This window comes from Sarcophilus harrisii, chromosome 3, assembly GCF_902635505.1.
Source record: "Sarcophilus harrisii chromosome 3, mSarHar1.11, whole genome shotgun sequence".
Classification (NCBI taxonomy): Eukaryota; Metazoa; Chordata; class Mammalia; order Dasyuromorphia; family Dasyuridae; genus Sarcophilus; species Sarcophilus harrisii.
Window position 1 is genome coordinate 287,331,888 of NC_045428.1, and position 26,415 is coordinate 287,358,302.

The 26,415-nt window shown below is 35.7% G+C and overlaps 1 protein-coding gene across 6 annotated transcripts in view; it reads right to left on the bottom strand.

Annotated features, from left to right (window-relative positions):
* Positions 1-26,415, bottom strand: part of MYH15 (myosin heavy chain 15) — a 107,746-nt gene that overhangs the window by 37,757 nt on the left and 43,574 nt on the right. For all 6 annotated transcript variants that reach the window (XR_004232981.1, XR_004232980.1, XR_004232983.1 and 3 more), the window contains 6 exons: positions 16,571-16,763; positions 15,577-15,780; positions 10,597-10,722; positions 7,690-7,860; positions 5,949-6,053; positions 2,457-2,552 (listed from right to left, as the gene is read on the bottom strand). Coding sequence is in view for 1 of the 6 variants with exons in the window: in XM_031959636.1 (XP_031815496.1) it covers positions 2,457-2,552; positions 5,949-6,053; positions 7,690-7,860; positions 10,597-10,722; positions 15,577-15,780; positions 16,571-16,763 (895 nt within the window). In the remaining 5 variants the exon portion in view is untranslated. The remainder of the gene's footprint in view (positions 1-2,456; positions 2,553-5,948; positions 6,054-7,689; positions 7,861-10,596; positions 10,723-15,576; positions 15,781-16,570; positions 16,764-26,415) is intronic.

The following is a 26,415-nucleotide window of genomic DNA, read 5'->3' on the forward strand; positions in this document are numbered from 1 at the left end:
TAGAACTGCAGTTATGAAAGAACTGCACTGAAAGAACTGCAGATATGACTGATTAACTGCCATTAGTAATTTTTGAAAGATCTTTGATAATGGAAGAGGTGCTCTGGGACTGGAGAAGGGCAAATGCCCTGCTCACTCTTTTTTAAAAGGAAGATTGTAGAATCTGCAAATGGTAGGCCAGAGATCTTGACTTCTTTTCTTAGAAAAATGTTATAATACAACACTTAAGGGATGATTTATGAACACTTAGAAAGGGAAGCAAAACAGATTATGACAAATTAACCTAATTTTCTCTATTCTCTTCCCCCCCCCAACACTTTGGACAGTATAAATCAGGAGAATGCTGTAAACAAACAGATTTCAGCAAAACATTTGGCAAACTCTGAAGATGTCCTTGTTCATAGATGGGAAGTAAGTACCTATTAAGTATCTATTATGTATCAGATACTTTACAAATATTTCATTTGATCCTCACAACACTCCTAGAGGGGAGGAGGCAGATGCTCTGAGGTTTATTATCTCCATTTTGCAGATGAAATTAAAGCAGAAAGAGATTATTTGATTTACTCAGAGTCACCCAACTAGTAACTGTCTGAAGCAACATTTGAAATACTCGGGTCTTCCTTTTTCAAGACCCATCTCTATCTGCTGTCATCTGGCTACAGGAAGGTGGATATGAGTGAATGTTCAGATCTTAAACAAATAATCATATGTTATTGACAAATTGAAGTCTCTAGAGGAGTGCCCCAGAGCTTGTTCTTAGTGCTGCATTGTTTAACATTTTCATCAATATTTTGTATGAAATATACTTAATACATTTGCACATGATTTCAAACTGAGAAAGATAGCCAAGACTTTGAATAATAGTCAGGACCCAGAAAAAGCTTTATAGATGCAACCATGTGCTAGATTAAATTAAATAAAATTTAACAGTAATGAGCATATTTTTCTAGGTATGTTTTTAAATCAATTTTATAACTAAAGGATGGAGAAAATGTAGCCAGAGACAGACCCTATGAAAAAGATCCAGGGTTTTTAGTGGACCATAAGCTTGAAAATGGGATAAGAGAGTTTAGAAATGTAATGCTGTTGTGCATTGAGAGGCAGAGGGCTCACAAAGAGGGCAGGAAATTTTCTGTTATTCTCTGCCTTGGTTAGACTATATAGAAAGTAATATGTTTAATTCTGGTTGCAATATTTTAGGAAGGAAATGACAAGAGAGAAAATTCTAGCAGAAGATAATCAGGATAGTAATAACTCTAGAGAACATGACATAGGAGAATAGGATGAAGAAAATTGGGGACATTCAGCTGTGGGAAGAAGAAATGCAGATCGAATAAGACAGCAAGTATTTAAAGGCCTGTTATCTGGATTAGAGTTGTGTCACTTGATACCAGGATTGTTGTTAATCCTTTGTTCTCTTAAGAGCACCAATGACATCAGGAAAGTGATATTTGATTTACAAGTGGATTTAGATGAGACAAAGCTGTGCAAAGTCATCAGCCTCATTCACTGCTTCAGAGTCATCAGAGTTCAATGGCAAGATATACATAAAGAAGATGGGAATTATTTGACCTTTTTAAGCTAAGGTCTTTCTCAGTTTTTATAAGGCAACATCCATTCAGTGATTAAAGAATAGGTGAGAATTGAGGCAAAAGATGTCCTAGTTTGACTTCACAAAGACATGCAGAATTTCTGGCCAGAGCAGAAACAATTGCTAAGAGCACTCAAGAGCCATCAATACCCAAACAATGACCAAGTGGGGCTTGGATTAGAACTTATTATTGGCCAGTCAGTGACAGCCTGAGTGATGTGGGTTTAAGGTATAGTCAAATAGCTCCATTTAAATCCCAGTGGCCTTTATGGTTTACCAGGCTATAGTTCAAGAAATCAAATGAAAACTACATGAACAAGAACAAGAAACAATACATATAAACTATAGACAGGCAGATTTAGGTTTAACATAGGAGAAAAATTCCTAACAAGGGGATGGGCTTCCTCAAAAGATGATAGGTTTCCTGCCTGAAAAGTTCTTCAAGAAAAGACTGAATGACCACTTGGGCATGCTTCAGAAGATACTTTGAATTAAGGACAAATTGGACTACATGATTTATGAGGGTCCTTCCAACTATGAGATTCTTTAAGCCTATGCAAGTAAAACAGTATGTTTTTTGCAATTTATAATTATAGTTAAGGCCCTCCCACCTTAAAATGTTCTAACTAGCTTGCCATAAAACTTACACACCCACCATGATAGATTACTTTTCTTTGAGACAGTGCTATCTCTAAGAGTCCTCAGCTAATATGTCACCCCTTCAAAGGTATGTAGACTTATCATTCTATAAACACTTTATTAAAGATTAGATCATTACATTAATTTTCCAGGTGACAACTGCATGGGAATAGTCACAAAACAGTTAAGTTTGATTAGAAAGAGTGATTGCCCCAGTACTTACCACAGCTTCTACTTGGTGTTTGTAACTTTTCACTTTTAACTGCAGTTTATCTATCAAAGTCTGCATTTTACTTAGATTTTTTTTATCTTCCTCTGCCTGAAAGAACGAGAGGACATAAATGAAGATAATTTAGGCAGGATTAGCAGACCCATGAGGTTGGGAGAACTTTACATCATGAGTAAACACTGCAATTACTTCTTCTTAAACATTCTTGTTAATGAGTTAATCATTTATTCAACTGAATCATTTCTGTTGCTCTGATGTACAAAATAAGCATTTTTAATTCTTCAAATTCTTATATGATCTCTCTGTCTCTCTGTCCTTGTCTCTCTTTCTCTGTCTCATTATCTCTATCTCTTTCTGTCTTTGTTCCCATCTCTTTCTGTCTCTTTGTCTCTGTTCATCTTTGTCTCTCTCTTTCTTGTTGATTCAATTAAACATGCTAAAGGACTAGGATTCAAATCCTGTCTTTCTTCCAGCCAAATCATTTAATCTTTCTGGGTTTAGTTTTTTTTTTCTTTTTCTTTTTCTGTTAAATGGGAGGGTTGGAGTAGATGATCTTCAGAGTCCCTTCTAGCTCTAAATCTATCATATTAAAATTCTTAAATCTTTATCAATAGTCCTGACTTTCTACTTATGCTACATATCCATGTTGCCAACTGTATAGTTGTATACTGTATAGATACTTTGATTTCAGTTTTGGTTATGTTGAGTTGAGAGCTATTTACATCATTTCCCAAATCAATATTCCTGCCCAACTTTCCTGACTTTCAATGATAGCTACAAACATTCTGTTTGTAGTTTTCCCCACCTCTATTTACTCTTCCCTCCAATAATTCTTCACTGAGGCTAGATTTATCTCCTTGAAACCTTTTCTTGGTTATTTCAGTTCCTACAGTTCATTGCCTACTTGACCAAGTTCAAACTCCTCTGCTTGCCTTTTAAGGTTTACCATGATGTACTCTGATTCTATTCATTTAATTTTACTTTTCACTCCTTAACATAGACTTTGTAGTCTTCAAAGACTAAATTATTCACTATTCACCACATTTTAAAAAACTAGACCTATAAAACATAAGAGATTGTATCTAGTTGTGTATAGGTGCAGAAAATGTTCTAATACCTGATTCTGTTCCTATTTTTTCTATGTTGTTGTATGTCTTAATTAAATGCTTTTGCTAACTGGATTTATATATTTCTGGTTATTATCTAGCAAGAGATGAAGACCTGTGCTATGAACTGAACAGTTATTACTATCCAATATTAAATAATAGTAAAAAGACACTATCAGGGGATGTTGGTATCAATAAGGAAAAAAAAACACAAAACACCTCTAAGTTTAACTGATATCAATAAATCAAGCTAAGTTTTATAACATTTGATGATTTCAGAGGTGAAAATTTAACAATCACACTAAAAAATTAATAATTAGCTCTTGACCAAGCTATACTTTTATATAAAAACAAAGATTGTAAACAAGTAAACAAGAAAACATTATTTAAAACACTGAAAAATGGAGGAAATTGTATGTCTTTTGTATTTTTTCAGTAGTAAGCTTTCTCATAGGCAGAAACAAGAACAATGAATGGGAAATACAATTATCTTATTAATAAGGAACCCAATTCTTCTTCAGTGGCATACACATGAGTTAAGAAAATAGCTGCTTCATCATTCTCAGAAGCATATCAGCACAACAAGGAAAACAACAAACTCCTCCTTCAAGTTTTTGAAGGGCTTAGCTGGCCACATGCACCATTAGGAATTTCCTAGTATCTTATAGAAGGATCAGAGTTAAGCAAATTGGAAGGGCGCCTTAGTGTTCCCCCCGACTTTTTAAACCCAAATTCCTTTTTTATAGCTGAGGAAACTAAAGCTCATAAATATTAAGCAGCCTGTTCAAGATCAAACAAGTGATTAGTTTTAGTTCTGGGATTCAAACCCAGATCCTCTAAGTCTAAACCAAAATACTTTCCATTGTACCACTGCCACTTTCCATTCTTAGCTTAGTCTAGAGAAATATCTGATTCCAGGATAGTTGCACTTTCTTGACAAGGATTGAAGGGAAAACTGTGCAAGTAATGGCCATACTTTGTATTCCCTGAGCATATTCCCTCCGAAAATATCACAGCCCTTCAGAAACATTATCTACTGCCAATTACTAACACCATCCTCCCTGTTATAGAGGTGGAGAAATGTTGGCATGGAGGTCAGACAAAGAATCAGAAGCAGGGACCAGAATAGAAGCCTGGTCTCCTGACTCCCAGATGGGCCAGTTCTAGCCTGTAGCAGCTAGATACGTATCAAGTATCCTTTATCTGGGTAAGGTCTATAAATTACTGCCTTTATATATATATATATATATATATATATATATATTTTTGCTTTTCTACTTTGAAATTAGCAAGTGAACTGTACTGTACAATGTGACTAGAGCAAGATGGGGACTTTTGGTCTGTATGGGTATACTTTTCCCCCCAACTGATTTTCATTTTCTCTGGCCTATTTTTCTTTCTTAAATGCATTGCAGTTGTAGATTTGTATTATTATTTTAGAGGTGTTGAAGTCAACTTGTGAGATCTTTGAAGGTATGATATTTTTTTCTGTATACAGAGGGGAGAAAAAGACAACAACCACCACATTAACTTTGGATAAAATCTACAATATCAATAAAGTCCCATGAGATGTCATTGAATATCTGAGGGTTGGAGGTAATAAAACCTAGCTGATAAATAGCCTCCTTATATTGTATACATGTTGTAACACAGATCCTTAGGCTGTTCCATATCTTTGAATTTTTGTGAAACCTGAAAATGCAGAGCAGAATTGACTATTGCCTTTACTTCAGTCCAGTTTCCTCTTAAGCATCTTGTTGTAGCTAATTTGGCTGGCCTGCCATTCTCTTCATTTATATCACGCAGCTTCACAGAGAAAGTCATCTTTCTGGGGGAGCTGTAGATACCAACTGTGAAAAATGACTTGAGTATATAAATAGCTTTTCACTTTTAATTGTGGCTTGCCAGTCAGCTCTTGTTTCCTGAGAGCTCTGAAAGAGGAGGGGGCCATCCATACCACTAATAGCATGGGAGACCAGCAAGAGTGAGTCAGTATCTACAACTGGTACCCATAAGGATGGAGAGTGAAAGCAGTAGAAGAGAGAAAGCCATTTTAGATTTGAAAGATTATATTTCTTCCTAAAAGAGGGATCAGCAACTGATAAAGCATAACAAAAACAACAACAATAATATTTATTTAGTACTTTAAGGTTCACTAAATACTTTACACTACTGTCTCATTAAATTCTCATAATTCTGTGAAGAAAATGTTTTCATTTATCCCCATTTTACAGATGAGGAAACTGAGGCTAAGTGACAACTTACCACTCAACAGCTCACTGGTAGTGTTTGAGGGAGGATTCAAACTCAAATCCTCCTGGCTCTAAATCTAAGATTTTATCTACAGTATTACCTCATTGTCTCAATTTTCCCACAGTACCTGATAGGTTAGCTCCATGATGGACCTCTCAAATTTACGGGCTCCATTCTGGGCTTCAGAACTTCGACGTACTTCACATTCTAGTTTATTTTCTAGTTCACTGATCTGCAACCAAAACATTACTTCAGTCTATTGGTTAATGGGAAAATGGGTATTTCACTGGCCAGTCCAAAAAAATCATTGGATGGGGGTAATTAAGGGATGCTGTAGAATTTCTTTGTATTGTGGTCTTTAAAAATATGGTCCTCTGTTTGGGAAAATTATCTTTCTTGAAGACAGGACCAGAGCTGAAAGGGACTTTTGAAATGTTAAAGGGTCCATTTATTAACCATGCATGAATTAACCTATCTCTCTCAGGGTTCAAAATCTAATTCAGATGTGAGAAAAATCTAAGCTTTCCCCCTGTTCAGTCATGGCATCTAAGATCCAGACAATGGAATTCAGAATCAAGCAAAGCCATAGACTTTAGATTTATGGTCTGTATACCTACAAATATTATTTTAGATGTAGCATTGATACAATAACAATGTTAAAAGCAGCATGCAGTAGAGAGCTACAAGATCCAGATTCTTACATTTTTAACCTTGTGATCTTAGACAATTTGCCTGTTATTTCCATTTTACAGATGAAGAAACTGAGGTATAAGAAGATTGGATATCTGTACTGTTTACTTCATAAGGCTGTTATAAGGAAGACTCTTTGTAAGACGGTTTTGCAATTGAATAATATTCTGTCTTATAGTGTGATTCAAATAAGGCAGGTGTTACAAATCATATAACAACCGATGATTTTCAGGTAACACTCAAAAGTAAGCAAAATGCTACACAGACACCATCTCATTCAATCCTCATAACTGTGAAGGAGATATATTACTGGTGAGGTCCCTGAGGCTCAGAGAAATTAAGTGACTTGTGCACAAGCTTGTAAAGTTTTGAAGGCAGAATTTGAATCTACGTCATCTTCACTCCAAATCCAATGCTATGTATGCCATGATGTTATTGTAATTCAGGAGATTAATGGATAAATAGATGGATTGATAGATAGATAGATATACTCACACATATACATTTAACATATATTTGTATGTGTATGCATATGTGTATGTGTGTACATACATGCTTATGATATGTTGTATAAAGCTATTATAGTACAGAACTATTATGTAACATATTAATGGTCTAATATATATACAAATATATGTAGGCATATATATACACACATGCATAAAGTACAGCATCATTATATTTTTACACAATTATATATATATATACACATATGTGTGTAGACACACATATACACACATGTGTTTATGTATTAATTTCTACCACAAAATGCCTAAAATAAGTGGGAAAATATAATATTCTACCACCTTGCCCCTTAACCACCTATCCCAAGACCATTTTGAACCACCTAATACAATGTCTTGCTCTAGAAAGGCTTGAAAACAATGGGGAAAAACTAAAAGGCTAGGCATCCTGTAAGCTTTAAATATTCTCATAGGGGTCAGACTAGGAGGACCTATTACTCAGGACAAAAAAGAAAATTCGTTGAGGTTTGGAGAAAAGATTTCCTGGTAAGGATCGGAGCTGTCCAAATAGCAAAAAGTGGCCAAATGTGGAGCTAAGATTTAAGACTCCTTCCTTTTTTAATTGAGCTTTAAGCACTTGCCCTCTGCCTTATTTGTGGTCCTAACATATCTCCAGCTATCTAATTAAATTCCAATTCAAAGTCAAACCCATACCTTGGATTCTAGTTTCTGGACATGCTTACTGCCCCCCTTCAAAGTATTCTGTTCAGCATCTTCTAGTCTTTTCTTTAATTCTATAATGGTCTGTTCCATGTTGGTTCTTATCCTTTCCAAGTGAGTACAGGTATACTGTTCTTTCTTCAAATTCTCTGACAACAATGCTGCCTGGAATGAGAAAAATATGATATTTTCCACCAGCCAACTCTTCTTACAATGTGTATAGTAAATAAGTTTACTAGATGGAGAGTTAGGAAGATCTGAGTTTAAATCCTGCCTTAGCCTCTTACTAGTGACGTGACCCTGGGAAAGTTAATGAATCTGTCTATATTTCAGTTTTCTTTGATGTAAAATAAAGTAATTGATTCATCTCCTGCCAGAGAGGCAATAAACTTAAAACATAGTGATATATATTTTTGTGCATGGTCAATGTAAAATTTATTTTACTGTGCATGATGCAGGTTTTGCTTTTGTCTTTTAAGTTGGTTGGTTAGTTTGTTCAATGGAAAGGGTAATGGCAAAGACCTTACAAATTTATGTAAATTTATTTTAAAATATTAATAAAAATGAGGTAGTTGGACTCAATGGTCTCTAAAATACTGTCTATTAAATCCATAATCCTATTGTTGTATTTTCAGGGTTTGGTGGAATGGTAGGCTTCACTACCCCTTTTTTCTCTTTTTCTTTTAGCCTCTCTGCAACTACTGCTGGCTCTGTCTCTCCAAATTATGCCTGGTTTAGATCTTGGGAAAAGAAAGGAAGAATAAACTCAAGGCTGCATTGCAGCCCAGATTGGCACCATCATACAAGATCATAGATGTGCATCACATGGAAAATGACAAATTCTGCTATATATATTGAGCCAAAGACAACATGGACATCTTTGCAGTGAACTCTAAGGAAGGAATAGAAAAGTCTGGATAAAAAAAATGGATTTCTTTTTTTGGTTAATAAAATACATACATATACACACATGTATCTTCTTTATAATCTAGAGTCTTAGATTCTTCCCAAGAATAATAAGAGTTAGCGAGACTTGTCCTTTTCTACCAATCCTATGAGAGGCAAGTCTTGAACTGAAGTCTTCCAGACTCTGAATTAAGATCTTTTTCCCTTATTCTATTTTGTCTATTCCATTATTTTAATGTGTCACAATTTACTCTGCCATTCATCCTAAATTCTTTTTTATGACTCAGTGAAAACTATTAACTGTAACCTTCAATAACTTCAGATCAGGTCACTATTCCTAGTACCTATAAGGAGATCAGAATTGAGTTCACTCATTTGTAAAGCATATCCCTCACTTTAGCCTGATGGACATTTGTGTTGTCTTTTGTACTTCATTAAGAGCTATCTTTCATGTAACAGGCTCTGGGAGCACTGCCCTTAAGAATTAAAGCTTATCTATTTGTCAAGTCCCAAGCCATCTGCCCAACACCAACCATGTGAGAGATCTCAAGAAAGACAGAGGGGACATGGCATGATTGCCTGTGATGTCTCCAGATGGCCTTATGCAGAACTGGTTAAGACTGAATGGATTTGTGCAGAGGGTGTGGAGCAGTTTTCAATTCTTGAAATTGTCAAGGACAACTTAATAAGATATCAGTGTTAGAAGGAGTTTCAGCTTTTTATAACCTGCAACTGCATAAATTTGTCAGACAGAGACAGGAAAAACGAGAGAGAATTCAGCAGAGATAAGCTACACTCTGGGGATGAGAGTCCACAAACATTCAGATAATTATTTGTTCTTGGATAGCAAATACAGTTTCAAGCCTTCTTAAGTCACCACCCATTTCCCTCCTGCTTTGATTAAAAATGTCTGAGTGACAGTCCTTGTCCCCATCACATTCTTTCTATTGAGAGTTCCAGAGTAAGCAATTGGGAATTTAGTGAAAGTCTTTAGAGGTTTGTTGATCAAAGCAAGGTATAACTGAAAATTCTTGTGGCAATTGGTGAGGGAGAGGGCAAGTGTTTGGGAATCCCAGAAGATAATCCATCTTCCTGGGATACAGACCTCACCCCTGTGACATGATCAGTAATTCCTGACCATCCAACCCGTGGGAAAAATGGGGATGTTAGGTGTAGAAGAAAGTGAGTGATGGAAAAGATGCAAATATGATTACAAAATCTTATCAGTGGAAGCCCAGATATGGGAAAGGGCATGAGGAAGAAATATCCTTTGGATGTTGGCATTCTAAGAAAAAGCATCCCAGTTGCTTTGTCCTAGTTATGATTCTGCTTGTGGGACTCTAACAATCTAGAAGCAAACTTTCATTAAATAATAATTTCACTGAATTTCTCCCTCTTTCTCTTGGGAGAAAGTGCCAGGTTTTTGCATGATTTCAAGATAGTACTATTGTCAATAGAAGAGAAATACTTACATTTTCACTAAAGAAAAATACTGAAAGTTTTTCAAATTTCCAAATCTTTCTTTACTAGACTTCTCTTGCCTCCCAGGAGAGGTACAAGTTATATATTTTTTTAAATGCAGGCAGGATACTTTCCACTCACTGACACAAACCATTACTGACTTTAGGCAAATAGCTATTTGAAAATCATTTGCAAAGAATGGCAGGAAATTTATGGTGTTTCTAAAATACAAGACATATCAATCCTCAAGACAAATGGTTTGCACACCTTTTTTGCTTTCTTCTCATAAAAGGTTTTTACATGGATCAATTTAATTATCCTTACTGCTTGATGAAAGAGTTAGGAAAAAGCTGTAGATTAGATCAATTTTTTGAGTAGATTTAGATATAGAGAAAACAACCAAGTTATTCCTGATTAAGAAACAAGGGAATAGCAGAGACACTACCCTAGTTTGTTGCCCTGTATTTGATACTGTCCCTTAACCATAACCCAAGACTGCCTCTAGAAAATAGTGGAGAGCCAACTTCTCCTTACATCAGTAATCGCCTTCTTAGCTTTTTCTTCAGCACTCTGACGTTCTTCTATTGCATCTTCTAATTCTTTCTTTATGCGAGCAGTATCAGTCTCCCATTTTTTCTTCAGGGTGAGCAGGCCTGTATTCTAAAAAAGGAAGGGAGGAAGGAAGGAAGGGAGGAAAGAAAGAAGGGAGGGAGGGAGGGAGGAAAGGAGGTGAGGGAGAGAGGGAAGGAGGAAGGGAGGAAAGGAGGTGAGGAAGGAAGGAAGGAAGAAAGGAGAGGGAGGGAGGGAGGAAAGGAGAAAGGGAGGAAGGAAAGGAGGGAGGGAGGAAAGAAGAAAATAAAGAAGGAAAGAAAAAGTAGAAAATCACCTTAGAATTGCCTAAAAATAACTGCACAGAATCTCACAATTGATTAGTTCATAGTAAAATCAAATCAGCACTGGGGAAGATAGATGAATAGATATAAGTAGGAGGGACCAATTGGGGCTTTGTCCCAAGGTAGTAACATTCAACTATATGCTTCCTCCCTATCATGGAATATAGCCCATCACGCCAGCATTTTACAATCATCTGTCAGGAAAATGCCATCTAGTGAGCATCAAAGGTGATATATAAACCTGAGGCTTCTGACTTTTGAGCCTATGTTCTTTTCATTGTACCATGTCACCTCCCCTGTGATAGCTAAATTTTAGGGATTAAGATCAAATTTATTTGAAGGGGGGAATGGTTACCCTTCCCCAAGAGGATTTCTCCTGACTTGAAGAGGGAGCTGTTCTCTACCAACAAAAGGTCTGATCTGAATCAATGCAAAATGATGTCTTCCATCATTTCCAAAAAGTGGAAACATCCTAAAAAATGTATCTTGACTTCTCATATGTGAGAAATTTGGTTGCATACCCAGCACTCCTTGATGTGGTAAGGAGTCACTATCCTTGGATCAGAAGTTGGATTCAAATGAAGACACCTCACAGAGCCTGGGGAAGTTTCCTGTCTTTGGCTTCTTTCTCTCTTCCCATTTCTATCCCTATTTCAGTTTCTTCTTGTCTCTTGTCCACTGCAAAGTGACACACAGAGACTCCTATCTTGTTCTTTCTCTAGCTGATTCCCTACTGGCAATCTCCATTACAATGCTGGATTCTGCCCTTCTTTTAATGGCTCTAGCACAGTAGATCAAAGGTAGATCATAGCTGCTAATTTTTAGCCTGAATTTATGAGCACAGCTTTACTAAGGGTGTGATGATGTCTAGATCAAAGAGAGTGCCTTGTACATAAAGGCTCCATATGGCAATTTCTCACCCATTATCATTTCATTAATTCCCCCTAACCTTCTTTCTGTCAGGATTAAAGCTCAGAAATAGAAAAGGATCTATTCTAACCTTATGGCTAGTCCCTTGTTTTCTCCATAGGAGGATTCATTGACAGTACATCTTTTCCTTGAATCTTTTCATATTATAGTCCTAACCTTATTCTTTCCAACGCCATGTTTCTCCTTTAGTTCTTATTTCTGTAGGCATATGCAGTAGGAAGGGAGCTGTACTTAGAGATATGTATTTTTAAGATGCTGGTAATATAGATTAGGGTTTCTGAAACTTTTTCTACTCATGACCCTTTTTCATCTGAGAAATTTCTACACCACCCTAGTTATATAGGTATATACAATAGGTATACAAGTCAAAAATTTACTGATAATAATCATAATCAGTCATAATCATGCAGCCCCCACATTCAGTTATGTAATCCCATATGGGTTCATGACCCACAATTTAAGGAGCTTTGATATAGGTAGTAGCCCACTTTAGAGAATCAGCATAGCATAATGGATAGAGAGCCTCTCAGAATCAAGATATCTTAGGTTTGAGGCTCCACCTTTGATCTCTACCAATCATATGACCTTGGATAAATAACTTAAACTAAGAGCTTAGAGCTTGGATAGTGCCTGGCACACTGCAGTGTTTAATAAAATTTAACTTAACCTTTAATTTGCCCTGAGCAAATCTTTGGCTATGATTTGAAGAATTATTGTACATCTGCGTTGGTAGTAGGGATTTCCTCACCAGAGTGTTCTCATCACTAATATACAATCACAGGTATGTCATTTTATATGTTTCTGAAAAGTTGTGTATAAAATGAATGGCATTTTCCCAGAACCATAAAACATCAGAGTTAGAAGGAAACTTTAAAAAAAAAACATAGTTTAACCTTTTCCTTTTGTGGACAAGGATACTGACTATCAGGGTCACTACAGAAGTTGACTTTACAAAAGGAATAAGTATGGGAATCTTTTCTTTTTATTATTATTATTTTAATAGTGTTTTATTTTTCCAAATACATGTAAAGATAGTTTTCAACATTTATTTTTGTAAAACTTTCTCTTCCAAATTTTTCTCCCTCTCTCCCCCTCTACCCGGCTCCCCAAGACAGCAAGCAATCCAATATAGGTTAACATGTACAATTCTTCTAAATGTATTTCCAAATTCATCATGCTGTGCAAGAAAAATCAGATCAAAGGGGGGGGAAAAAGACATGAAAAAAAACAAGCAAACAACAACAGCAGCAGCAAAAACAGGTGAAAATACTATGCTTTGATCCATATTCAGTTTCCATAGTTCTCTCTCTGGACGCAGATGGCATTTTCCATCATAAGTCTATTGGAATTGCCTTGAATCACATCATTGTTGAAAACATCCAAGTCCATCATAGTTGATCATCACATTATCTTGTTGTTCCCATGTATAATGTTCTCTTGGTTCTGTTCACTTCATTCAGCATCAGTTCATGTAAGTCTTTCCAGGCTTTTCTGAAATCAGCCTGCTCATCATTTCTTATAGAACAATAATATTCCATTATATTTATATATCATAACTTATTCTGCCATTCCCCAACTGATGGGCATACACTCAATTTTCATTTCCTTGCCACTATTAAAGGGGCTGTTACAAACATTTTTGTTCATGTGGGTTCCCCTCCCCTCTTCTATGATCTCTTTGGGATATAGACTATGGACAGTTTTTCAATAAGAAAATACTTTTTCAAGATAAATAGTCATATACTTTTGGAGGACAAATATAAATTTCATTTTGCATTTTTGGTTTTTATCTGAGATTTCATCAATATGAAAACTTATTCCAAAAATATAGATTAGCAAATGTTCTATAATTTATATCCATAAAGAATAATGTGGAGCACCTGCAGTTGGATATAAAATCCTCTTTTCTATTCTGTTATGCATATTCAAATATCCATTTCTGTTGGTGTTTGCTAAATTTAGAATAAAAACTAAAATTTAGAAAAAACAAAACAAAAAAGAATTGTGAGTTATCCATGGTTGCACAGCTACTACTGTGTGAGAATTAGAACTTGAACCTAGGTGCTCTAGTCTCCAAGATCTGCTATCCCTCAGTCATGTCAAGTTGCCTCTCTAAATATTCACTCTTGAATTTATTAAACAAGAACACAACTATATATCCATCTAGTAAATCCATTATGACCTCATGTATATGGACAGATTGGAACCAAATGGAATATGGAAGATTGGGGAGATTTTAGAATGGAAAATGAGCTACAAAAGATCCCATATGATGAAAAGGTAACTTCTGTGTTTAGACTAGCATTCTGGGCCAAACGACACATTTCTGAATTGATGAGAATTCTGCCCATTTATGGGTCTAGTGGGTAGGTTCCTTATACTATTGGACCATTCTGGGGCCAGACAAAAAAAATGTTATACTATGAAGCAAAGACCATGGATTCTATAATCTATCCTTGTTTATCTTCTTGGCAAATGCTATCCTTAGTTCAATCAATTTTTAACCCAGACCACAGGATTTAGAATTAATAAGAATTGTAAAGATTACCCAGTCTATCTTCCCCATTTTTTTAAAAAAGTGAAGAATTTAAGACCCTAGGAATTAAGTAAATTTGAGCAAGGTCAAACTCTAAGTAATTAGCAAAGTCAAGATTTGAACTCATGCTCTATGATTCCAAGCCCAGACCTTTTTTCCACTGTACTATGCTTCCCCTCTAAGGCAGAAGTCTTCCAAAATTGCCCTGAACAGAAGTAGATTTCTTTAACTGGAACAAATTCCAGTTACCGGACAATGGAATAATGTTGTTACATTGCCCAGTAATTGGAATTTATTGAATGTGCTACTTCATTACTGAACATCCTGGGAGAAAACATCACCTCCTCTTCTTCATTAGAGAGGAATTAAACACCTTGACCACCTTCATCTTACATGCAAAGTTTTCTAGAATTGAAATATATTTTGCTCTGAACTTTAAGCTCCTGGTAAAGGAATTTAAAAATTAGAAGGGACTTTCAAAGGCAACTAGACAGAGTTAGGACTAGGATTAGGCAAAATATCAGCTGCCAAGAAAATAACATACAATGTGGATTTTTACATATTGGGAACAGCCTTTCTCTGAGATCTTCAGGCATTTTTTTTTTTTGTGAAGAATCATTATGTGTATCATGGTGATGAAAGGTCTTCCAGTCAGTAACATAGAAGGGAGAGAATAATTATAGAACTTGCCTAGAGTATTCAAATGTCTTGTATCATCACTGCATCTAATCTCACCTCCCACACAATGAAAAAATCCTCTTATATCCCTTGTATCCAACTTTTGCTTGACTACTTCCAGTAACAAGAAACTTACTGCTTTTTGAGATGGTCCACATTTTGAATTCCCTCTTATATTAAATTGAAATTTGTCTCCTTGTAACTTCTAACAATTTTGTTCTTGTTCTCTCTTCCTGATCAAGGAAGAATAATTTTAATTTTTATTCAATAGGAGAGCTTTTCTGAATATTAAAAATCATGATTGTGTCTCTTCTTAATTTTCTCATTTTCAAGTTAGAAATTCCCAAATCATTCAGTGATCCTACATATGACATGTTTTCCATACCCTTTAATTTCCTTTGGACAGAGTCCTGTTTGTCAGTGTTCTTCTGACAAAAGAGCAGTCATCAAGCAAAAGATTGTCTTCACCGTCCTTACCTGGGTGTGCAGCATATTCAGTTTTTCAGTGGCTTCCAGAAGCTCTTGTTCAGCTAATCTCCTTCCACGTTCTGTCTGTTCCTGCAAAGACTGTAATTCATCCAATTCAGACCGCAGGATAGCATTTTGTCTCTCGGCCACCATCACCTTCTCCTTCAGACCTTCATTCTGATGTGTAGTTTCATCTACCTGCTTTTGGAGGTTCTGTAATAAAAGGGGGAAATGTCTTATAGTAGAGGAAGAGGGAGAGAAAGGTGGGAGAGACAGAGAAAGAAATAAAGAGAGACAAGGAGACAGAGATAGAGAAAGATAGAGAGACAGACACAGAAACAGAGAGAGAGAGAAAAGAGAGACAGAGACAGACAGAGACAGAGAGAGACAGAAAGCCAGAGACAGGGAGAGAGAGATGAGAGAGAGAAAGACAGAGACAGAGATAGAGATGAGAGAGACAGACAGAGACACAGAAAAAGAAAGAAACACATACAGACAAAGGGAGAGATAGAGACACCCAGACAGATATAAGAGAGATAGAGACAGAAAACAGAGAGAGAGAAAAAGACAGAAATGACAGAGACAGAGAGACAGAGACAGAGACAGAGACAAAGAAGAGGGAGAGATAGAGAGAGATGAGAGAGAGAGAGACAGAGCACACAAAAAAGTAATTAAAGAGCTGCTACTGGCTTTTATTCAAGAGAGAAGGCAGGATAGTCAATGGAAAGAACCTTGGATCTGAAATCAAAGGACCTCAGTTCAAATTCCCTTCAAAAGCTACTTGTGTGATGTTGGGGCAAGTCCCTTAACTTCTCCAGGCTTCAATTTCCTCATTTGTAAAATGTTGGACTGGATGGCCTCAAAGTGTTTTCTAGCTCTATATCTACAATTACAAGAATGGATCTTGGTATAGGATATTGAAGATAATTAGGATTTTCCAACCCTTAGGCTGTTCATCTATAAATAGAGGTATTTAATTTGCTGGGAAAGAATATATAAATACCTTGATTTGCTTCTGAAGAGTGCACAGAGATTTGGAAGCCTCTGATGTCTGTCGGTTAGCATGACTGAGCTGTACTTCCATCTCACTGAGGTCCCCTTCCATCTTCTTCTTTAGCCGAGAGGCCTCAGCTTGGTTCTTGACTTCAAAATCCAAAGTTGACTGCAGAGAATCAATGGTACGTTGCTGGTCTCTCCTAGTTTTCAGATGACAGTCAGAAGATAAATTTGTGTGTGTGTGTGTGTGTGTGTGTGTGTGCGTGTGTGTGTGTGTGTGTGCGTGTGTGCACTCATGTTTGATTAAGAAAGATTACCTGCTGAGTTCACAGTGATTTAAACAATGAGAAAAGTTTAAGGTCCTTATTTTCTTAACTAACAAAATTGGGTCTGGAATCTTTTTACTTTAAAAAAAAAGAATGAGATTAATATGTTAGGCTAGTGCGTTATTTGTACATCCTTGGTTTATTCAACCAGTATTTAATGGAGTTTATTGTAGTGGGGAAAGCACTGGACTTGGAACAAAATGTTAAGATTGGAATCCTGATCCTATCAATTAACTAGATGTGATATCTTTAGCCAAGTCATTTAATTTTTGCAGAGAACACTCTCCTCTGTAAATTAAAGCTTTGGACTTTAAAGTCCATTCTAGTTCTGACATTTTATGAATCCCTCCCGGCTCTGAACACAGGGTATTTAAACATAAATAAGTCATGGCCTCTGCTCTTAAAGAGATGACTATCAAGTCTGAAATAAAATTTTCCATGTTAGTATATGAGAAAGCACAAAAGGTAAATTTCTCTATGCATAATAGGTGCTTAATATTTGTTGAATTGAACTGAGTTGCATACAACTACTGCTGTACATCTTGGTTTAAGCTTCCTGACAGGAGGCCTAAGACAAACAATTACTCCAATTCCTTATACCCTGAGGTCAGTCTGCATAAGAAACATCCTTTTACACATTTGTGATGAGATTCAAAACTATATCCCTTTCTGGAAATTTACCCCTGGTCAGCAATAAAGAGATATTCCAGCCCAACATCTCTTTAAAGTATGTGTTTGGCAGACATTAGTTTTATCAAATTATAAACTGAAGACAATGGAATAACTTGTTAAAAACATCAAACTTTTATTATAGGGAAAAATAGTTCATGGAGTATGATATTAAAACTCAAGACAACTCATACACCAATAGGTTAACGCCTGCAATTACTGCCCTTCTCTACAAAAAGTTTATTTGGAACATCCATCCAGTAATCATCACTATGTTCTCTCCCTTGAAATGTCATCCAAGAAGAGCTCTAAATTGCATGCTTGTCTTGGAATGTTCTCAGAAGATTAACAATGATTAGACAACATAATAAAACTCCAAGTCCATTCAAATGGCAGGGGAAAGAGAATGGAAAAGAATTGTTCAAACTTTGTTTTTGTTTTGGGGTTTGGGGGGGTGGATTTTTTTGTTTGTTTTGTTTGTTTTTACCGAACATAGTTGAATATGGAATATGGTATTCTTAAAGAAAGGAACTGTGTTCTTGCATTTTTTGTGTGTATTACTAGTATTATATCTCCAGTGCCTGGTACCTAATAAGAGCTTAATATGTGCTTGTTGACTGACTAACTATATTAAAATAGGAGACAAAAGAATTCAACAAAGTATTAGTTGAGAATTCCAAAATCAGAGATAAGTTTAGGGAACTCCAATTATGTTCTGAAAAGTATATAGACCAGTCACATATAAGTATCAACAACTAGACAAGTAGCTTGAGTAATATAATGGGAAATCCAAGAGATGAAAAGATCATGAGGAAACCTTCTAGTATGCCGAGTAGAACCTTTGTGAAGCATTTATGGGAAAACATTGACAGAAATTGTGCAGGAGGAGAAAGCATGGAGGGAGTACTTATGAATGGGTGAAAGAAGTTATCTACATGAATGAAATCACCAGTCCATAAGAGCATCATATCTGGGAGGCTGCAGGGTTTCTTTGCAGTCATGCAGTCTGTGCAGCAATTTCATTTGCAAAGGATGAAAGCATCCTGTTAGTTGCCCAGCAGTGAACCTGAAGAGGTGCAGACTCTCCCCTGTGCACTGCTCATTAGCAAGTTCTATGAATGGAACAGAGCTTAAGAAGGGCAAAAGGAGTCTTCACTTTCCTCTCAAAGAGTCCAGCAGCAGAAAAAAAAAAGTGTCTGGTGCTGTCAGGAAAAAAAAAAAAGATTACTAGGAATTTGAATTAGGATTTCTTAATAATGTTTAATAAAATAAACTCATTAACAGAATAAAGGCCTCTTTCATAAACACAGGAGGAACTGAGGGATGGAGAGCAAGTGGACATACAGCTTATCTCCCAACGTATCTAAGTAGTGATAGAATGGAGCAAAATAAGATGGAAGCCCTACTCTCTCTGACTACAGGCAATGAAGTATTGTGAAGAATGTTTGTATTCAGAGTTCAAATTTCACATCAGACATTCCTAGCTTTGTGACTGTAGAGGAGACCCTAAACTGAGCCTCAGTTTCTTAATCTGTAAAATGAAGGGGGAACGATAGAATCTCCCTCGCTGGGTTGTTGGTGAAACTAAAAATCACTTTACAAACCTCACAGACATGTCATATATTGTGATAAGCAGAGATTAGAATCAGAAAGTAGTAACACCGTTGTGTATATAGGTGCATAATTACTTTCTCCATCCACTACATTGGGTGAATATTTCTCTTTCATCTGCACTTCTTTTCTTTCAAATATTTGAATTATTTTTTCTCTCAATCCTCCTCCACCTCTAATTCCTATTCTTCTAAGTGTCAGACAGAGATAAGGAATAGGGGTGGGAGGACTGTAATATAGACAGATACAGGCGGGTAAAATTAACATGAATTCTAAAACTCTTATGTTGGAAAAACCACGTGGTATTTTTATAGCACCAGAACATTTCTCTCAAAGCTACTTCTTTTAAGAGTCATTCATTTAAGAATCCTGAGATAAAATTCTCTATATGAGACTATATTCTGCTCAAACTTTCTATTAAGACAACAAAAACAATTTTGTAACTATGCTCACTTTTAAATTGAAAGTGGTGAGATTTATTTTTTAAGTTTCATAAAAATCTACTAGGAAATAAGTATTTCAGAAGCCATTGTTCATCATTATGAAAATATCCATGCCTATCAATATCTTATATATAGATTCAAGAAATTCCAAGAGATGATCTTGAAGAAGTTTTCATTTCATAGGCAAATGACCATTCCATATGGGGTCAAGGATAGTTTACTAGAGAGTCCCTCTACCTAAAGTATACTCACAACTAGAGGAGAAAAAGATAAATGAAGATATAGTCAAATCTAATATCAAATAAAAAATAATAAAAGAAAATCTCCATTTATCAAAATGAACATTATTAGTTAAACTGATCAAACATGAATTTAAAGCTAATTCCTGGCAATATCACTTTTAGATCTGAACAATATTGGTCTTATTCTGTCTAATTTGTCTGATTTTGTTTTAAGAAACCATGGTGAATTAATTAACTAATACAGTCTGCTAGGAACCAAAGTGGCAGTTTAAAATGTAAAAAATGAGTTCAACTCTTGTTGCTTAGCAATGAGATGAATGGAGCCATAAGTATGAGACAACAGAGGAGGATTCCCAGGCAGAAATAGGCATCTACATTTGGATTTAAAATGCTTCAGTCACATTTTTAACTTTAGAAAAATAGGAGAACTTCCTGGAGAAGGATTATAAAAAAGAAGAGATGATGGGGAAGTTATCAATCATGTAAATATTACTGGGTAATTTGGGTTGTGCTAAACATCTTGGACTTTGTTAACATCAACTTTTCAGGGTTGTTGTGGGGACTAAATGAAACCACATTTGTCAAAGCAGCCAGACAATAAATACTTATGAAACACTTACTATGTGCCAGGTACTGTTTTAAGTACTGGGAAAACAAATACAGAAAAGAAATAGTGCTTCCCCTTAAAGAGCTTTCCACTGGGAAAGACAATAATAAAATCTGAAAAGTGGAAGGGATTAGAAAAGGATACTCAGTTCAATGGCATGATAAAAAGTCCAAAGAAGTGCATCTATATGGGAAATTAAAAGATGCCTGGTCTGGAAATCCTCCTCATGTCAAAGTCTGGGGAGGAAGCTTCTGCTTCCTCCATTCAGAGGAGTGCCAGAGAGCAGAGGATGCTGATGAGATGTGAGTACCAAGCACTTTGTAAATCTCAAAGCTATAAATATTAGCTATTATTGTGATGATAGTTGTTTCAGAGCCTATCTAAAATCTTCATAGAACAAAGAGACTTAAAAAAAAAAACTTTTTCTCATGTTTGTTTGACCATGTGACCCAACTAGTAAGAACTGTACAAGTTGTAGAAATTTGTAGAAAGTTTTAAAGTTCCTTTACACAAAGTATCCTCACAATTAGAGGGGTTAAAAAAATGAAGATCTGTCCAAATCAACATCTAAAGAAAAAATAAAAGTAAATATCCATCATATCAAAATAAACATGAATGTTTAACAGATCCAACATTCATTTAAAAATTAAACCAAATAAAATAGTCAGAACTCATCTTTTTAACCAAATGGGCCCTAGTAAATGCTATCTCTTTGAGCTTCTGTTTTTAATAATCACACACAAAGCATAGTTCTCAACCAGAAATACAACTTCTATTTTCCCCTGATTTGGTTTAGTTTGGATTTGGAGGATGCGACTGGTATTTGTAGAATGTTTAGCATTCACCTAATTAACAAGTTAAATCAACTACATTCATCTGTTACTGGCTGGGGCTTTCTAACACATAAATTGTTGCTCTGTCTTCTGGTAGATGTCTAAGATTTAATTGATTGTTCTCTTAGCAGACTATCAAGATCTTTCTCTGTAACTAGCAGTGGTTCCTAAGAGAAAGGAGAATTCAGCCAGCAACCAAACTCCCACTATTAGCAGTAACTACTCATCAATAACAGTGATCATAAGAAAGGAAATCATATGTAGCCCATTAAGAAAAGGTTGGAATCCCCTGAGTTAGGGTGTTAGAAAAGTGTCTCTGTCTATATCCTTACAACCCAACCAGCTAGCCAACATTACTATCACCATTAGGTCTCCAGATGAGATAAGAACAGAGGCAGCTGAAAATGACATAGAAAATTGCCTCAGGATCACGGTTCTCAAATCACTAGGGTTGGACAAACTATATCCCAGGGAACAGAAAGAACAGACATATGTGATTACTTAAACACTATCTTTCATTTCTGAAAAATTGTGGTAAACAGGAGAAGTGATACAGTATTGGAAATGGGCAGTCATTCCAATTTTCAAAAGAGGGAAGAGGGTAGAGTTTGCAAACTATAAACCAGAGGGTTGATTTTGGTTCCTAGAAAAAATGTTAGGATATAATATTGAAGGCATAGTTCATAACTACTTATACAAAAAAGCAGTGAGAACTCAGAAACAGCATGGCTTCATCAAAAACAGATCATGCCCCATTCCCTAACTCCTTTGGATAGGACTTTTGGATCATTAGATAAGGGAAGTGCCACAGACATTGTCAAGTAATTTATGAAAATGTTTGTCTCCCATGATATTTCTCAGGCAATACTGAAACATTCTGAATTGAATTGTAGAACTGAAAAATATTCTACAGTAATAGTTGTTGAATTGACTCAGTTGAATGGTCAGAGCAAATTATTCATTAAATTGTCATGTAAATAGTTATATATTTACATGTTAAATCACTTCTGTGAATATAAGCTCCTTTGGAATAAGGATTTGATTTCCTTTAACCATTTTATCCCAGAATCTAGTTGCTACTAATAGGGATGTATATGTTACTCTTAAGTATTCCCTCCTAGTACATATTTAACAATATTGCTTGTTTTGGATTCGACCTAAAGAGTCAATATTAATAATTGGTAGATGTCAAACTGAAGAAGGTACTCTAGAGAAATGTCCTTTGTTTTTTCCCCCAGCACTTTCATGAGTAATTTAGAAGGAATAATTGGCATGCTTATAAATTCACTTAACCTCTCAGCCTCAGTTTCTTCATCTGAAAAATTGAGACAATAGCAGAGTTGTGATGATCAAATGAGATAAAATAGGTAAAGCACTTTGCTCTAGTGTTAGCTTGCATAGAGATGCGAGCCATCATGATCAGATTTTTAGATATTTCAAAGGATAATTAACATATTGAATGAAAGAATCAAGATCCAAGTTGACCAATGGACTAAATTTAGTAAGGCAAAATTTAGTAGGATAAATGTTGAATCACATAACGCTTTTTATTCACTAGAGCATATGAATTTACATCACTTTGTGTGAAAAAAGTCTTGGTCTATTCTAAGCTCAGCATGAGTCAACGTATGGATTAGTGAGCTAGCTCAAGGAAAGTGTATCATTTAGAACAAGGGAAATGATGTGCCTGTTGGACTGAACACATAGAGAATACTGTATCATGAGTTCTGGGTTTCAGGGAGAATACTGGCAAGCTAGGATGTCAACATGCTTTCAGGATGCTGAAAGGAGAGGTAATGAAAATTGGTTGAAAAAACTGTGTCTTAAGTGGAAAGAATGTAACATTTTGAGTAGCCACATACTGAGCCAGAATCCCAGGTCTACTGCTTACTATCTGGGGGATGATGAGGTAGTTATTTTACTGCCCTAAATTTCTATTTCTTCATGTGTAAAATAATGGTAAAATATAAAATATTATGTAAAATGGTAAAATATAAAATATTATGTAAAATAATGGTAAAATAGTGGTGTACAATGCTGTACATGTGAATAAATGTGGATTGAAATAAATTATTATGAATCTATTTACTGCCAACCAATTTTAGATATCCTCGTAAAATTCCTTTACCTTTGGTTGTTGATTTCTTTTAATGTTTATGGGTCCCCTCTTGTTTTAGGGAGGACTTTAATATCTGCTCCTAAGAATATGGCATGTTTAGTAAGGAGAAGAAAAGTTTTGGTGAAGGTAGAAGGGACATAATATCTATATTTAAATATTTGAAAGTCTATTATCTGGAAGAAATATTAAATTTGTTCTATTTGACCTGGAGCTAGGAACAAATGCTGTGGATAGATATTAGTTAGATGTAAAGAAATCAGACCTCTTCATCACAGTAGCCAAAAGTGGAATAGATTGCCTTGGACAGCAGTGGATTCTCTATGACCAAATGGTTTCACAAGCAAGGACTAAATGACCATTTATCAGAAATGATATTGAGAATATTACTGTTTGGGTTCAGATTGGATAGATGACCTCTGAAATCCACTTCTTTTTTCCTAATATTATTTGATTTTTTAAACAAAAGATTTGGGACATGTTAAGAAATTACTATATTAGATTTTCTTTTAAAAAATACCTTGCCTACAGAAATTGAATAGGTAACTATTTAAAAATACAAAAGTTTATATGCATATTTCTAAAAATAACTGAATTAAAAGACATTAAATAATGGAGAGATATCCATGAAGAAAGAGTTCTGGATAAGGAAAGGTTCTTTCAGCCTTAAAAATTTAGACATCCTTAGGGATAAAACCTTTAAAAAAGAGCTCCTTGAGGCCTACTGAAAGAAGTTCAAACTCTTAGCTTAGTATGTAAGATCCTCAAGAATCTGACAACTTACTTTTCAGCCTTAACTCAAACTATTTTACTCCATATAGAATACACTTCAGCTTAACTGGATTACTTCTCATCCTCTATATACACATCCCATTCTTTTCCATTTCTCTGTCTTTGTTTATACTGTGCCATATACCTGGGATGCCTTTATAACCTACCAGTTCCCTAAATCAGAAGTGTCAAACACATGTCTCAGAGGCCACAGGCTATTTGGCATCTGCAACACTCCTGAGTGCTGTCTGAACCAAAAAATGTAAAAGATAAAAATACAAGGAAACAGCCAGCATTACATTTTAAAACTAAGTCTCTATGAATCCTGCAGGGATCCTTAAGTACAGATTGGTGGCCTCTGTATCTGTTTGAATTTGATACCATTGCTCTAAGGCCTGACACAAATGTCAGCTCTCTTCTGAAGCCTTCACTGACTTCTCTTATCAATGATCTTATCCTTATTCCAGAACTTTTATAATATTTTCTCTTTTATGCATTTACACATTATTTTGTATTTTAATAAATTAAAATGATATATGTCCAAATAACAATAACCCCTCTGAGGTCAGGGACTTAGCTTTACACCTCTCCCATTGCAACAATGCTGTACATGTGAATAAATGTGGATTGAAATAAATTATTATGAATCTATTTACTGCCAACCAATTTTAGATATCCTTGTAAAATTCCTTTACCCTTGGTTGTTGATTTCTTTTAATGTTTATGGGTCCCTCTTGTTTTAGGGAGGACTTTAATATCTGCTCCTGGAACCTAGCCCAATTTTCCTAGATTCCTTCAATTCATGACCTGTCGTGACTTAGGAGCTATCACATATTCATACACACACAATAGCATAAACTTTGCTATTCTGCTGTTCCAGGAATAGGGCCACGTGGCCACTGCCCACAACCACACAGAATGGAGACATTCTAATGTCTGTTCTGAATATATTATTATAATTGTTATGAATCATTCACTAAAACTCTTGAACAGCTCAGCCACCATTCTCCTGCCTCCCCTTTGTTCAATTCTTCATTTCTCATGTCTAGTCTTTGGTTACTTTCTTCTCTGTTAGATAGCTGTTTAGATCAACTGCTTCCTTTGCACTAAGATTATAATAACTGGCAAATTGCTCTATACCACTCACATGTGCCTGATGAGATACAGCCTCTCTGAGGATTCATTTTTCCTTGGCTGAGTTTATTTATAGGTAGTCATTTGACACTACCTGAAATCATTTTATTTAACTGTGCAAAGAGGCATTTATTTTCTTCCTCCTCAAAGTAGGGCAACTCTTGAGTCCTAGTGTGTCTGCCTTTCATCAAGAAAGTTCATTTGGACATTGACATAGGGCTTTAGAAGGAGAAATGAATCATTCACAACAGTCCATTGTTTAAGCTCAAATTTCATACACTGGGGCATGGGTAACCCAAAGCATAGGGTACAGCTGAGTTTTGTTTGACATCCTCATTAAAAACTTGACCCAAGGAGGAGTTTCATCTGACAATGGACTGTAGAAATGAGCCAATTATAGACTGTATTTGAACAGTTTTGAATTTACAAAAACTTTCTTTTTCTATTTTTCTCTTAAAAATTATTTCCAAATATACGAGGAGTATCTTCATCTGACAGCTGAACCATAGGCTTGAATTTCTCTCTTCTCTTGCCTATGGAAGAAGCATTTTTCCTAACAATTGAGGGGATAATTAAGATGAAAAACTGAAGGTATAGATGTGCCTTTCTTATGTATGTCTGTATATCATGAGCCCAAGTAAACAAGGAATGGCAGTATTCCTATCTGGGTGATCCCTGCTTCCACCTCAGACCTTAAAAGTCATCATCCAAGGGAATAGCCCATGTGGAGAATAGACTCAAAAAAATACAAGCACCTGTCTCTGCAGATACAGCAGCCCCAACCATTGAAGACAAGAAAATTCTTACTGCCAAAGTCTCAGGCATTGCTAAATGATTCAACAGCAGAAATCTATCTAGTTTTTATTAATGGAAATACCCTAAAAGACGATCCATTACCATCTGTTGCAACACTACATCATAAGAACCAAAGAGGTCTTTTTCATCAGCCCTGGGGCTGAAACGATGCACAAGAACAACAACAACAATAGCTAACATTTATATGTTGCTTATTATATGCAAGCCACTGTGCTAAGTACTTTATAATTACTATTTTGTTTGATCCTCACCACAGTCCTGGGAGATGCCATTATTAGCTCTAT